The sequence below is a fragment of the Epinephelus lanceolatus genome, chromosome 14 (assembly GCF_041903045.1).
Source record: "Epinephelus lanceolatus isolate andai-2023 chromosome 14, ASM4190304v1, whole genome shotgun sequence".
NCBI classification, from domain to species: domain Eukaryota; kingdom Metazoa; phylum Chordata; class Actinopteri; order Perciformes; family Serranidae; genus Epinephelus; species Epinephelus lanceolatus.
Genome location: NC_135747.1, coordinates 24,399,707 through 24,413,609, shown reverse-complemented (window position 1 = coordinate 24,413,609; position 13,903 = coordinate 24,399,707). Strand labels below are relative to the sequence as shown.

General features: G+C 41.0%; 1 protein-coding gene across 2 annotated transcripts in view; it reads left to right on the top strand.

The window, feature by feature from the left end:
* pde11a (phosphodiesterase 11a) overlaps positions 1 to 13,903 on the top strand; it is a 68,043-nt gene that overhangs the window by 22,092 nt on the left and 32,048 nt on the right. For both annotated transcript variants that reach the window (XR_013493272.1, XM_033614709.2), the window contains exons 6-9: positions 1,973 to 2,105; positions 5,840 to 5,915; positions 11,332 to 11,399; positions 11,500 to 11,592. Coding sequence is in view for 1 of the 2 variants with exons in the window: in XM_033614709.2 (XP_033470600.2) it covers positions 1,973 to 2,105; positions 5,840 to 5,915; positions 11,332 to 11,399; positions 11,500 to 11,592 (370 nt within the window). In the remaining variant the exon portion in view is untranslated. The remainder of the gene's footprint in view (positions 1 to 1,972; positions 2,106 to 5,839; positions 5,916 to 11,331; positions 11,400 to 11,499; positions 11,593 to 13,903) is intronic.

The following is a 13,903-nucleotide window of genomic DNA, read 5'->3' as shown; positions in this document are numbered from 1 at the left end:
GTACTGGAGTAACAGTATACATTTTATTAAGGAAATGTATTGGAGTGAAAAACAAAGTTGACAGAAATACAAAAACTCAAATAAAGTACAGATACTCCCCCCAAAAATACTTAAATACTGTAATAAATTATTATTACTTGGTTACATTGCAACACTGCATTTTAGTAAATAGCGAGGCTAGGTGACTGGCTAACCACATTTTTTAAATGATCAATAACACTATATAGAAAAAGGAAAAGTAAATGAAGCTTTGCATTAGTTCATGCAGGACACAGAGGTCAAACGTCCCAGCTGTAACCAGCTTAACAGCCAGCTGATTTGATCATTGATCATCACCTCCTCCACCCCTGTCTTCACCCTCCTAATTCACAGTCCTAACATGGCTTAAAGGTTAAAGGGGTATTTTATGCCTTGCTCTGGGCTCACTCTTGCACACCCATGGGAGTTTTCTGCATTGCACTCTATGTTTTGGTTTAACGCACTGCTTGTCTGATCCAGGGAGCATCTTAAGAGTGCCAACTGCATATCTGTATTTCCATTTATTTGCCTTAAATTTAAAGGATCAAAAAGCACTTTGATCACTATTAGTGGAGGCAAAGGTAACGTTACTGTAGAGTTGACAGGAAGTGAACAGACGTGAAGTTTGTAAAACAGATATACGTCACAGTAGAGAGTAACACCTGGCCTGATGAAAAACACATCTTTGCCCTCCTTTTCCCACACTTGTCACACCAGTAATCTTTTCACCAAACAGTCATATCTTCACCTTTGTTTGTCTTTGGCACCGTGAGACCTGTAAATTCTGCACAGAGCCTGGTTTGAATCCGTAAAGCTTCCATCAAGGGCAAAAAAATAAGGGAAGTACAAACATTGAATATTCTGTAGTGCTGTGGGAGTAATATGCTGATGCTGAATAGAAGGCATACTGTAGGAGCCCTACTTAATTGGGTTTTGCTGCTTCTCTCCACTGCTAGGGACGGCTGAGTGGAGAAGGAGAGGCTTAATATTGTGTGGGATGTTTATGGATGAAAACCAATGCTGAGAGGAAGACAAATTATCCTGCACATGACGTAACTGATACGGTCACTTCTAACACAAGAAATTTGTAGTAATCTTTTTGACTACACACTCCCTAATGATCTTTGTTTCTGATGTGACATATAATAAATAGACAGCTTGTGATTTCAAGTAGCAACATTTCAAACCAAGCTAACATGACATAGGTACAGTATCTCTGATGACGCTAAAGGTTCACATCTGAACAACAATGGCTGCTGTGCGAGATTCACGTGTGTAATTGGGTGAATAAATTTGGTGTCAGAAGGCAAGCGTACAGTAGGATGTCTAATGTGCCTTACAATACCCTGCCGCCCCCACGGGGAGGATAATGTTGAGTGAGTGTACAGTGCTGCTAGTGTGTCTGTGGCAGCTAAATGACAGACATGAGACAGGGATGAGAGAAAGGAGAGCAAGACAGAAGAAATAGGTGAGGCATCTCGCCATCACACCCATGAGGTTTACCCCCTGCCACACACATAGCTGTGTCACTCAATCAAAAGGGATTCAAAAGATCTGACATCAGTGTCTCTCCATCTTTGTTCCAGTGTCGAAAGAGAAAAACGAGCCACACTGAACATTTATCTTGTTGTGTTTGAAGGTAAAATGTCAGCAGTAAATGGGAATAGGAAGTGTGTGCAGGGATGAAGGTGTTTCTGTGGCAGAGTGTGGGGGTATTTGGCAATGAGAGAGACAACTGCACAATTAACTTTTCATTACTTCATAAGCTGCGTGAAAGAGAATAAAAACTTCTTTTCTTGACTATACTAAAAGTTTTTATCTTTATGATGACAAAGTTGTCAGCTAAAGGAATGCGTTTTCAGAATCAAACCTCTCCAGTAAAAAGTCAAGTGGGCAAATTTGGCCAAGTATTGTTTTTCTTTCATAATCCTCCCCTCTTATTGTCTGACCCTAGTTTCAAAGACAGCATGGAGAAATCGTCCTACTCTGACTGGCTCATCAACAACAGCATCGCAGAGCTGGTAGCTTCCACAGGACTCCCTGTGAACATTAGCGATGCCTATCAGGATCCTCGCTTTGATGCTGAGGTAAACACACAATGACATGCCTTTGAAATTTGACATCCAAGTGAACAAACCGCCATGAAATATGCATGGGACGATTATCATTCAGGTCGTAGCAGTTCTAGAAGTGCTCAATCAAAGCTAGACTTACTGCCTGGTTTTGAAGATGCTTCACTTCAGTTCCACTAACTAGCATTAGTTAGCTAGCTAGCGATTTTAATCCTCTTTGGGATGTCCACACGTCGATGTCACAGGCAAGTCAATGAGGTCACATGGGATTCATTAATGGCTGTGGAACTGCCTCAGGGGTGAAGTCAGTAGGGCATTATAAGTATGCATTTTGATTATTAGACAGATGGTGTAAAACAGAGATGAAGGAGACCATTGAAGTCAAACTGTAACATCCATCTCTGAGCTTTTTTTTTCCAGTTTAAGCTCCTGTCTTTACACCCAATTCAACATGGTTTCATAACAATCCACTTGTTAATTAATTGGGCTCTGATCTTTCACATGATTGTCATGTGACCTTAAAGAAGTATCTCACCACTGGAGAGGTGGGCTTTTAATAAACTAGGATGTCTCTGCAGAAGAAAGGTGCAAAATAATTTTGAAATTGGTGGTACACGATCACAGAAAACAGAGGGAGAACCTACAACCACCAGAATGCACTGCACCGCACCAGACCAATAAACACTCCAACTAAGAGGTGACATATTGCATAACCGTCCGTTTGAAACAATGGCGGCCAGCTGGTAACAAACGATCTCGTATTACAGTTTAACAGTGAACTAAAACATGTTTCTGAAAACATTTCAGGCAAGAAATATGCAACTCAATGACAGAATCTTGGTTTGTATTTGATCAGCGCTGCCTAGTTTTACTGTTTGATCCAGTTTTTTTTTGTTTTTTTCATTATCACTGTGCAGGAAACAGCATGGCGCCCACTTCCTGTTTACAAACGTTCACTATTACAGCTAAACACAGCACTAAAATATGTTTCTAAAAACATTTTAAGTGAGAAATAGGTAATGCAATTACATAGTCATGATTTACAGTCGATCAGCACTGCCTAGTTTTACTGGTTGGATTCTTGTCTGTGTTCGAGAGAGAGAGAAATTCTGTCTATTAATCTGCTTCTGTACTTTTTGTTTCCGCGGGGTGGCGGGCAAAATGAAAATGTGGAAGTACAACCTGTAGTTTAAGCAACAGTCCCAAGTGCCAGTGAAACTCTGCTGAAATACGTGTTTTGTATCAATTTGTCATATGGAGTTTCGCCAGGCGAGAGATGGAGGGAAATTTACCACAGCTCATTCACACATACTACACACATTGTTTTGATACAAAGCTACAAAAAGCTGTACTTTAAAGGGACAAATCACCCCCAAATCAGAAATACATTTTTTTCCTCACCCGTGGTGCCAATTATCAGTCTTGATTATTTTGGTGTGAGCTGGCAAGTATTGGAGATATCAGTCATAGAGATGTCTGCCTTGTTTTGAATGTAATGGAACTAGATGGCACTCAGCTTGTGGTGCTCAAAGCGCCAAAAAAGTACATTTGAAAAACTCAACAGCAATGTCTCTTTCCAGAAATCATGACCTGATTACTCAAGATAATCCACAGACCTTGTTTTCTTGGCATCACATGGTGCGAATTTATATACTACTCATTTTTCCATTTTGTCAGCTGTTAATTGATCTCCGTAGGATAAAGGCCCTTTTAAACCAGGAAGCACAACCACAGCGGCCAGTGCTGATGCAGTGTAGATCTAAACAGAGTCCCACAGTGGCTAGCACAGCAGTCCGCTCTGCATCCAGTGGCAAGCAGCAAAAGTTTGACATGGTCAACCTTAAGCAGCAGTGACAGAGAAATGTAAAATGTGTACTGGGTGGAAAAGCTAGCAGCAGGCTCTCACTGCAATGAAAGGAGGGGGGAACTTAGTGTGTATCGCTTTTCAAGTGCTTTAAGGGTTCTTACTATACTTCCATATAGCCTTGCTCTTCCATTAGAGGTGAGGCATGTATGCATACTTAGTACTCTGTATAGAGAGCAGGGTATCGTTTTAAATCTTCCAATACTAGTGCTAATACTATACTTGAGTTTCAGAAGAGATCCTTAATTTCAAACTTTGAAGAATATAAACATATCTTTTGAATATGTCTCAAATGCATCAGTGCTTGATGCTCTATTCTAAATTCTAAAAGAAACACAGTTTTAAATGAGTAAAATTGTTATTTAAAAATAAAAATAACAAATTAAAGAGCAAGTAAACATGAAAGGTTGCACTAGAGATTATTTTTGTAATTTATTCATTCACCTGTTTTGTCATATTTAAAAATGTGGGTTGATAATCAGGAAGTTTTGAGATCCTAATACCCAGTCTGTTTATACTTAAAGCTGGGGTAGGCAGAAGTCTGAATAAATCCAAAAAAACAAACAAAAACAAAATTTCCTCCCACTGCAGCTCGTTCTTCTCCCCTCTCTCTCCTAAGTAAGCAGCAACCTCCGTGGCTGGAAAATAAAGCCAACATACAAGTGCCAAAAACAGCCGTTCTTTGAATGGCCATTTAAGGCTGGCTCTGGAAGCCACTCAGTCCCCGTAGACCCCCAAGGTTTTGGCCTCTACAGCTTATATCCCCATTTAGAACATCCAATAGTGTCCTCTGCTTCTCAAACAAATGCACTTCTCGCTCCTATAAATCACCAGCCTCTCGCCAGAATATGGTCACTTCTGGCTCCAAAGAACCAAGATGGCTTCAAAACAGGAGTCACAAACCAATGTGCAACATTATGGTATCACCGTCCATTATTTTTCAGTCCATGGTCCAAAGCCCCTCCCACCAGATGACCACAGGCCTATGCACACGCTTCATACAGTAACCTAGGGTTTCCCATAAATTGAGGATTCAATTTCCAATAAATCCAGTTTCACTGAAGAGCTCTCTCTGTTTATCAGACCATAAATGAGACAAGAATTAGCTAGCCAGCCACCCTGCTCCCCACCACTGTGGACTGCTCTGCCGTGAGGAGATGCAGCAGCTCTGGAGATGGTCTCCAGTGGGGTGGTAGCAAGTGGCAGACCCAGGTCTAACCTGTGTTACAGCAGCAACAGAAAGTTTGCTGATCCAGCAGGAAGTGAGGGCAGTACAGTCCCCTAGTGCTAGGGTCTGTGCTGGCTGGAGGCGGGTAACAGCGGCCGCTGACTGGGTGTCCACCTCCATCGGTTAGCAGAAGGCTAAACTATTAGCATCATTTTCCCTCCATTTTTGAAATGCTTTGCTGATATTGACACGTTTTATTTTGTTTATTGTCAGTCTCTCTTTTTGATAAGTTTGTCTTCCTTTTTTGGGTTGCTCTGTGGTAAAGGTAGTTGTTGCCAATGCTAGATTAGCTACTTACTCTGCAAGACCTTGAATCATGCTTTCACCGAAGAGACGTAAACACCATCTGCATTTGTAGAGCAGCCAATAGGAATGCCCTCTCTCTGAAATGACCTGTGATTGGCCAAAGTCTCCCTTCATGGGCTAGATTGCCTGAAAACAGAGCCAATGGGAGATTCAGAAGTCTAGTTTTCTCTCAGTCCACTTGACTTACAATATGCTCAAAGTTTATGATGGTGTTTTGGGACAGTGACGCTAAATTTAAACCGCCTACCCCAGCTTTAGAGGCAAACCTTCAGAGAACAGTGCAAGGAAATGTTTTATGCAGATGGATGTAATCCTCATTTTATACTGTATTCACACTCCTTTTGTTTTTAGGCAGACCAATTCTCGGACTTCCACATCCGCTCTGTGCTTTGTGTTCCCATATGGAACAGCAACCATCAAATCATTGGTAAGTCCACTTTTTCTCTTTGTCTTATTGATGTATGTACTTAAGGTTTTCATTAGGTATATTAATCCTATTTTTCTTTTAACTTTGCACATGTGTTTTAAAAGGTATTAAAGTTTGGGTACTGTGCCGTACTATACGGCTGGATACCTGACTATCACACCCATGTGATTATTTGTTGAGATCAGGCACTGATGTTGGGCAATAAGGTCTGGCTTGCAGTTGGCATTCGGTTCATCCCAAAGGTCAAGGTCAGTCGAGTTCTTCCACACGAAACTCTGAAAACTCTATTTTAGGGTGCTGGCTTTGTGAACATGAGCATTGTCACGTTCAAACAGGAAAGTGCCTTCCCCAAACTGTTTCCACAACTTTGAAGCAGGTGTTCATGTTATTGATCATAGTCTTTTTGATGCAGATATCATGGCTGCTTATCTCTGGATCTACAATACTTGGGTGCTGATTCCATATGTATTGCGATTTTTAAGTATTGCGATTCAATATATCCAATTAAGGAGTTTCTTTTTATTTTTTTTAATACTAGACATGGGAAAAAGTGAAATCCTAGACTCTATATAATGAGACATGTAAAGACACAAAAAACATGCACGTTTTATGTCAGTCAGTCTTTCTGTTATTTCAGCAGCATCACACACTGCATAGAAAATGGTAAAACTGTTTCTATGGTCTTATTTTTAACAATTTTACTCCAGTGAAGTACTTTGTGACCTTGCTCTGTGAAATGTGCTATATTAACTTCACTTTACTTACTTGATAAAAATGTGCATGTACAATAGAATGAATTAAAAAAATGTACTTTATAAAGTTATCATAAACTGCTACATTTAGCTGTCTCTGCTCATCATGCAGTGTTTCCCATACATTGATTTATTTGTGACGTCTGTCACAATATCAACATTGACCACCACTTAACATTTTTTTGTATTTTTTAGTATTTAAAAGGGGTATTTTTTATTTCTTTGCTCTTGATCTTTTTTTCTGGTCATCAGACCACAAATGAAACAAGAATTAGCTAGCTCGGGCACCCCGTCATCCTCCTGCCTCACTCTCTGCCTCACTCTCCACCAGTAGGATAAAAATTGCTGGGAGGGAGAGTGGGTGGAAGCTCCGGAGTAGGACCCTCAGTAACAGCTGCAGCAACTCAAATTCAGCTGATGCAAACCCCAGTGCGGGGGCTCATGGCAGGCAGGGTCTAATTCGTGTAAAGGCAGCAACAGAAAGTTTGCTGATCCGGTGGGGAGTTTGTGCTGAACTGGCTAAATACAAGTGGCTACTGGAGCAGCTGAAGGTCCATGTCCTCAGACTGTCTGCCATTTTCTGCTTTCTTGCTATGGCTTTGTTCTTCTTAAAACGTCACTTGATATGACGTCATGTGATTTATATTACCACAATAAACGGGGCAACTTCGTTGCACCTTCACATTTATTTGATCAATTCAGGGATTAAAAAAATTGATTTAAAGATCGTAAAAAGAAAAATCACTACACTTAATTAAAGTTATTTTTGTCCCACCCCTCACAGATATATTGTATATTCAGTCCCAGCATCATATAGCATCCACATGCACTCATAATGTGGGTTTCAAATTTCTTTCCCCCCGTTTTTGCTGCATAGCAGACAATAGGGGAGAGGGGAGCTTGAGCGTGTGTTCAGCTGAGGCTGCATGTGTGTGATTAGACCCACGCTGCAGCATCACTCCACGCTTGGAGGTGGAGTTCCCTTCTTCTGGCTGTGTGCTTTGTGTTTGTGGATCAGCCCCAGGCCAACACCACACTGACACTCTGATAAATCATTGATCTCTCGTCTCGGCTTTGGTGCTGGATATTGCAGGGAGGAGCAATGATAGCAGCTCCTCTCGGTCCACTGAGATCTGACGCAGGAAGTCATTAGTTATATTTGAGTGCAAAGTGATCAGCATATCTGCCGCAGATGGTTGGTTAAGACCTGTGTGTGTGTCTGTGACTGTGTGTGTGTGTCCGTCTGTGCGTAATGTCTGTGTGTGCTTACACTTCTTTTTTTTTTTTTTTTGCGTAGGTGTAAGTGCATTTGTTGGGGAGGGGAGAGGGAAGAGGAAGAAGAACAGAAAGAGAGTGAGGGGAGAAAGAAATGCAGTGTGTGTGGGTGGCACCTGAGGATCTGGAGTGAAAAAAAAAACATTATACAAACAAAGCAGCAGGAGATGAAATTCTCAAGCCAAGGATACATTCAGGTAGAAAACGAATGTCCTTGTGTCATCCGCCAAGGTTACAGTCGGCTCCTTCAAAACGTAACCGCAAGAAATACCGTTGACACTATAACAACAATGAAGTTTAATGATAAATATCAAATGTGAGTAAAATCATTTTAGCACTTCAAGGTTCATTTATTGTCATTCTACAACACAGGGTTGCACAACGAAAAGCAAGTTGTAGTCTCTTTATATTACACAAGAAAAAAACAGGTGGATGCAGAACTTGCCTCAGTAATAAAGGTGCAAGCAGTAATTCTGGGGTTTAAGTCAGAAGAGGAAGGTGAACGTTTGGTTCAGTTGGTTCAAGATTGGGACACATTCTCACCACAAACAAACTGCACCAGAGTTTGTTTGTAACCAGACCGAGACCACATCTTCAAGAACGTCTCGGTTTGGTTGTTTAGGTGCAATTGCTGTGTTCACACCTGCCCAAATGAACTGCACTTAGGAGGAAAATAAACTTAAGTTTAACTGAACTGAACAAAACAGGGCAGGTGTGAAAGCACCCTTACTTAACAGCGCCATTTGTTGTTACACAAACTGCATGTCCCATTATGATTAACAGCTAGGCTATTGTATTACTTTGAGTTTAGATTGGTTGGTATAATTACTTATCGAGTTGAAAGGATAGTTTGGATTTTTTGAAGTGGGATTGTATGAGGTTACCTATAGTCAGTATATAACAGACAGTAGATGTCAGTCGGCACGCCCCACGTTTGGAGAAGCAGACAGGAGTAGAAGCTAAGCAATGTACTGCTATGGATGGGGGCAGCAACAAAACGTATTTAAGCCACCTAAAAAAAAAAAAAAAATCAATATCTGTTTAAGTGTGGACTATTTATTTAGAAAAATTTCACTGATTTACCTTGCCGTTTGTGACAACAATTTATCTATGCTCTCTTCAAATCAGCTCCATTGACAAAAACCATGCCTTTACCTTGCTGAACACAGGAGCTGTTGGTCTATCACTGCCTAGATATTTGTTTGTGTTATTGTGTGACTTTGCTGTTTAAAAGCGTTCAATCAGATTCACCAAAGAAACATAGTGAAACAAACTAACAAACTGATCGAGGCAGTGGTAGACCAGCAGCTCCAATGTTCAGCACACTAAGGAACTGTTTCAATACCCCCCCTTAGCCCTACCCCTTGGCCCTACCCCTACATTTGTGCGTTCTCGTGAGGGGTAGTGGTGTTCCAATTTCTTTTTGCGTGTAGGGGTAGGGGGCATAACGAGGGGTAGTGGGCATAACGAGGGGTAGTGGGTATGAAACTAGCCCTTCGGAGCAAGGGATTTCAGATGCTGACTTGCCAGCGAGGGGTAGACGTCGCCATGGCTACCACCGAGCAAGCACGGGGAAAAAAGTTCATACATAGCTAACGTTACCGTCGTCAGATTACTTGTAAACTAGGCCGCACTATCTGGCGTCTGATATCTGTCCTGTTCTGCAAAATTGTCGGACTTTTCACGTTACGATAACACGCCAGCTAGTATAACTATGCTGCCTTGTAATGTTAGCTGGTTAGCTAGCTAGCTAGCTCGCACTATCTGGCGCCTGTCATCTGTCCTTTTCTGCAAAACTGTCGGACTTTTCACATTACGATAACACGCCAGCTAGAATAACTATGCTGCCTCGTAATGTTAGCTGGTTAGCTAGCTAGCAGAAGTCCCCTGTCGTCTGTCGTTCATCAAACGAAGCACGATGAATAATGCAAACGCGATTGTTAACGTTAAGATGAATGAGACTTCATTGTAGATGCCAGTTGGAAATGTAGATGGCTCGCAGGTTTCTGTTTAAAATAGTTACGTATGCGTGAACGTAACCGATGCGATGATGTAGTGAGTGGTGTTCCAATTCCTAGGGCAAGATTTCTACCCCTACCCCTCGTTGCTTTGAGGGCCAAGGAGTAGTCGGCAATGGCTAGGGGTAGGGCCAAGGGCTAAGGGGTAGTGGACAAGGGGGGTATTAGGATTGCGCCTTAAATTATTGTTTTTGCTAATGAGGTCTGTTGATTTTGGAGTTAGCAATAATGGTTTCAGTACCCCATCAGAAAGAGCTGTCTGATGGCAAGATACAGTGGTGAAAATATTCTAAATATAGCGTACACTTAAACTGATAATTATTGTTTTAAAGTGGCTAAAATATGTTTTGCTGCTGCCCCCCATCTACAACTGTAGATCACTGAGCTTCTACAGTGGTACACCTGCCTGCTTCTCCAAAGTCGGGGCACGTGAACTGCCATCTACCGTATGGAATACACTGACTATGGATATGGAAAATACAAAATTTGATACCATCTTCCAACTCCCAATATCAGTGACACAACACATGGGTAATTTATGTAAAAGCTCCTAATGGAGCTGCAGATTATTGCCACTTTATGTGTTTTTTGTGATTATGAAATACCCGTGACATCAGGAATGTGGTGTATTAAATATGATGTGGTGGCCACGGGGCTCTGAGCAGCCATTTAGTTCACTTATGCTTGGGGCCACCTATGTGGCAACTCATCACAAATTACACGCTCATTACAGAGGGAGCAATAATAGATCTGAGAAAACATCAGGCTTGTATTTTAAATGTAATGATGCCATAATGAAAATTGTTCATGGCTACAGTACTAATCCAGATTCTCCTCTGTGGATTTCCAGCCATACACTGAAATTAAAATGTCACTTTGGCAGGTTTGTTTGACCTCCTAGAGATAAATAAAGATGGTAATGTATTGTGTAATTACTTTTTAGCATAATTTCTCACCGACAATAAACGTCAGTCTCTATCAATTAAATGTTTATGCTTTATCAACAAAGCCTTCCTCTGTTTTTAATTAGATGATGAGCGGAGCCATCTAAAAAGGGAATTCTGCTGTCATATACAAAGGCTTCAATGCCAACGCAGCATTGTGGATGATAACGATGTCTTGTCATAGATAACATTAATTGAATGCCAATTTCACCAGTGCTGGATTTTTTCTTTGTTTTGCATAACCTTGTTACATACTAATTTTGTGATTGGATGTTGTGTCTCTGCTTAATTTCCATTAATAATGCACATTAGTCGATGACATTGAGTGTGTGGGTTTGATCCTCTTTTAATTGAAGGCAGGTTAGGCAGGAGTCGTGCCTATATAGGAGCTTAAACATTACGTTGCTATTGTATGTTTGTGTAACAGGTGTCGCCCAAGTGCTGAACAGGCTCGATGGGAAACCATTCGATGACGCAGACCAGCGTCTCTTTGAAGTATTACCCCTGCTTCTATTTCCTTTACAACATACAGTAGATTGTGGGTGCATCTGAAAGTGTTGTAGCTGAGTGTGTGTGCTCTTTGTTACTTTCTCAGGCGTTTGTGATCTTTTGTGGACTGGGCATCAACAACACCATCATGTACGACCAGGTGAAGAAATCTTGGGCCAAGCAGTCTGTGGCTTTGGATGTAAGAACACATTTGATTTCCTGCCTCACATCACTGTTTGAAAATAAAGATTTCTTCCATGTTTTGAAGAAGAAATCTTTTATTTCCTGATTTAATTTAGACAAAACAAAACATTACTATGCAAAATGTAATGCGGCTTCACAGTATTGACTTAAAGGGATAGGTAGGATTTTTTAAGTGTCATTTTATGAGGTTTTTATCCATAGTCAGTGTATTACATACAGTACATGGCGGTCAACACTCCTCCAGTTTGGAGAAGCAGACAGGAGTACTGACCTAGAAAAGAAACAATGCACTGCTAAGGACGGGGGCAGCAACAAAACATTTTCGTCAGCTAAAAAAAAAAAAATTGACAATCAGTTTAAGTTACAATATATTGAGAATATTTTCAGTGCTTTACCCTGCCCAGTGAGTGATTTTTGATAGACTCTTTTAGAGCCAACATCACAATGACGTTAGTTTGTTAGCTGGAGGCAAAACACGCCTCTCCACCACAGGGCTGTAGGCTAGAAGGAGTCATGGCTCAAAACTTATATTTTATCACATACCAGCCGCCACTATCCGTCAACAAAAACAAAGACAACTATGATTAAATGTAATAAGACAAAAGGACTGGATGGAGGCGATCATCACAAATGCTTGTATGTACAGCACACAATTCATATCAGGTTAGGCGAAAAGTATTTCCTGTTGTAGGGATGAATAACATTGTGTTTTAAGGGTTATCATGTCCACCTAATCAGAAATTGGGGAGGTATTAAGAGGAATATTGGATTTCTCTGCAATGCTAACTTTTTAGCGCATTAGCTAACGTTAGCTTTGACAGCAAAACAAACTGGAAGAAAACTGTTCCCTTCAAACACCAAAGTCACACAACATCACAATCAAAACTGATGGAGGCAGCAGCAGCTCCTGTGTTCAGTGATGTTAAATCGAAAAAGAAAAAAAATGTGTCTGTTGGCCTTATGAGTGCAAAACGAGTTATTGCTACTAACTGAAAGACTACTGATAATATTAATGTAAAATCTTGGATACAAACCTTTGAAACACTTCTAAGTTTAGAGCAAGCATCCAATTCTATATACACTCCCTCCTACAAAACTTGGAATCAAATTAACGTGTAAATTCACAACAATATCACCTGCCTCAACTAAAAAACATTATTTATGACATTATTTATGGTACTTATATATGAAAAGTATGTGTATGTGTGGGGTCTGTGTTATAGTTTTATGTATGTTTATGTCAAGGATTGTATCAAAGATCTGAATCTAGCATCCACTCCAGGATACAAGCACAGTTGTATGATATGAACTCTTTTCACCATCTCAAAATGTTGTTGTTATTGATTTTCTTTGTAACTGGTCTGACTGTTGATCTACTATTGTGAATTCTTTACCCCCTGAGCATCAAAAAGCAAATAAAATATATATATACAGTACAGGCCAAAAGTTTGGACACACCTTCTCATTCAATGCGTTTTCTTTATTTTCATGACTATTTACATTGTAGATTCTCACTGAAGGCATCAAAACTATGAATGAACACATGTGGAGTTATGTACTTAACAAAAAAAGGTGAAATAACTGAAAACATGTTGAGTTCTAGCAGCAGACCCATCTCTAGAACAACTGTTAAGAGGAGACTGCGCCAATCAGGCCTTCATGGTCAAATAGCTGCTAGGAAACCACTGCTAAGGAGAGGCAACAAGCAGAAGAGATTTGTTTGGGCCAAGAAACACAAGGAATGGACATTAGACCAGTGGAAATCTGTGCTTTGGTCTGATGAGTCCAAATTTGAGATCTTTGGTTCCAACCGCCGTGTCTTTGTGAGACGCAGAAAAGGTGAACGGATGGATTCCACATGCCTGGTTCCCACTGTGAAGCATGGAGGAGGAGGTGTGATGGTGTGGGGGTGTTTTGCTGGTGACACTGTTGGGGATTTATTCAAAATTGAAGGCACACTGAACCAGCATGGCTACCACAGCATCCTGCAGCGACATGCCATCCCATCCGGTTTGTGTTTAGTTGGACGATCATTTATTTTTCAACAGGACAATGACCCCAAACACACCTCCAGGCTGTGTAAGGGCTATTTGACCAAGAAGGAGAGTGATGGAGTGCTGCGGCAGATGACCTGGCCTCCACAGTCACCGGACCTGAACCCAATCGAGATGGTTTGGGGTGAGCTGGACCGCAGAGTGAAGGCAAAGGGGCCAACAAGTGCTAAACACCTCTGGGAACTCCTTCAAGACTGCTGGAAAACCATTTCAGGTGACTACTTCTTGAAGCTCATCGAGAGAATGCCAAGA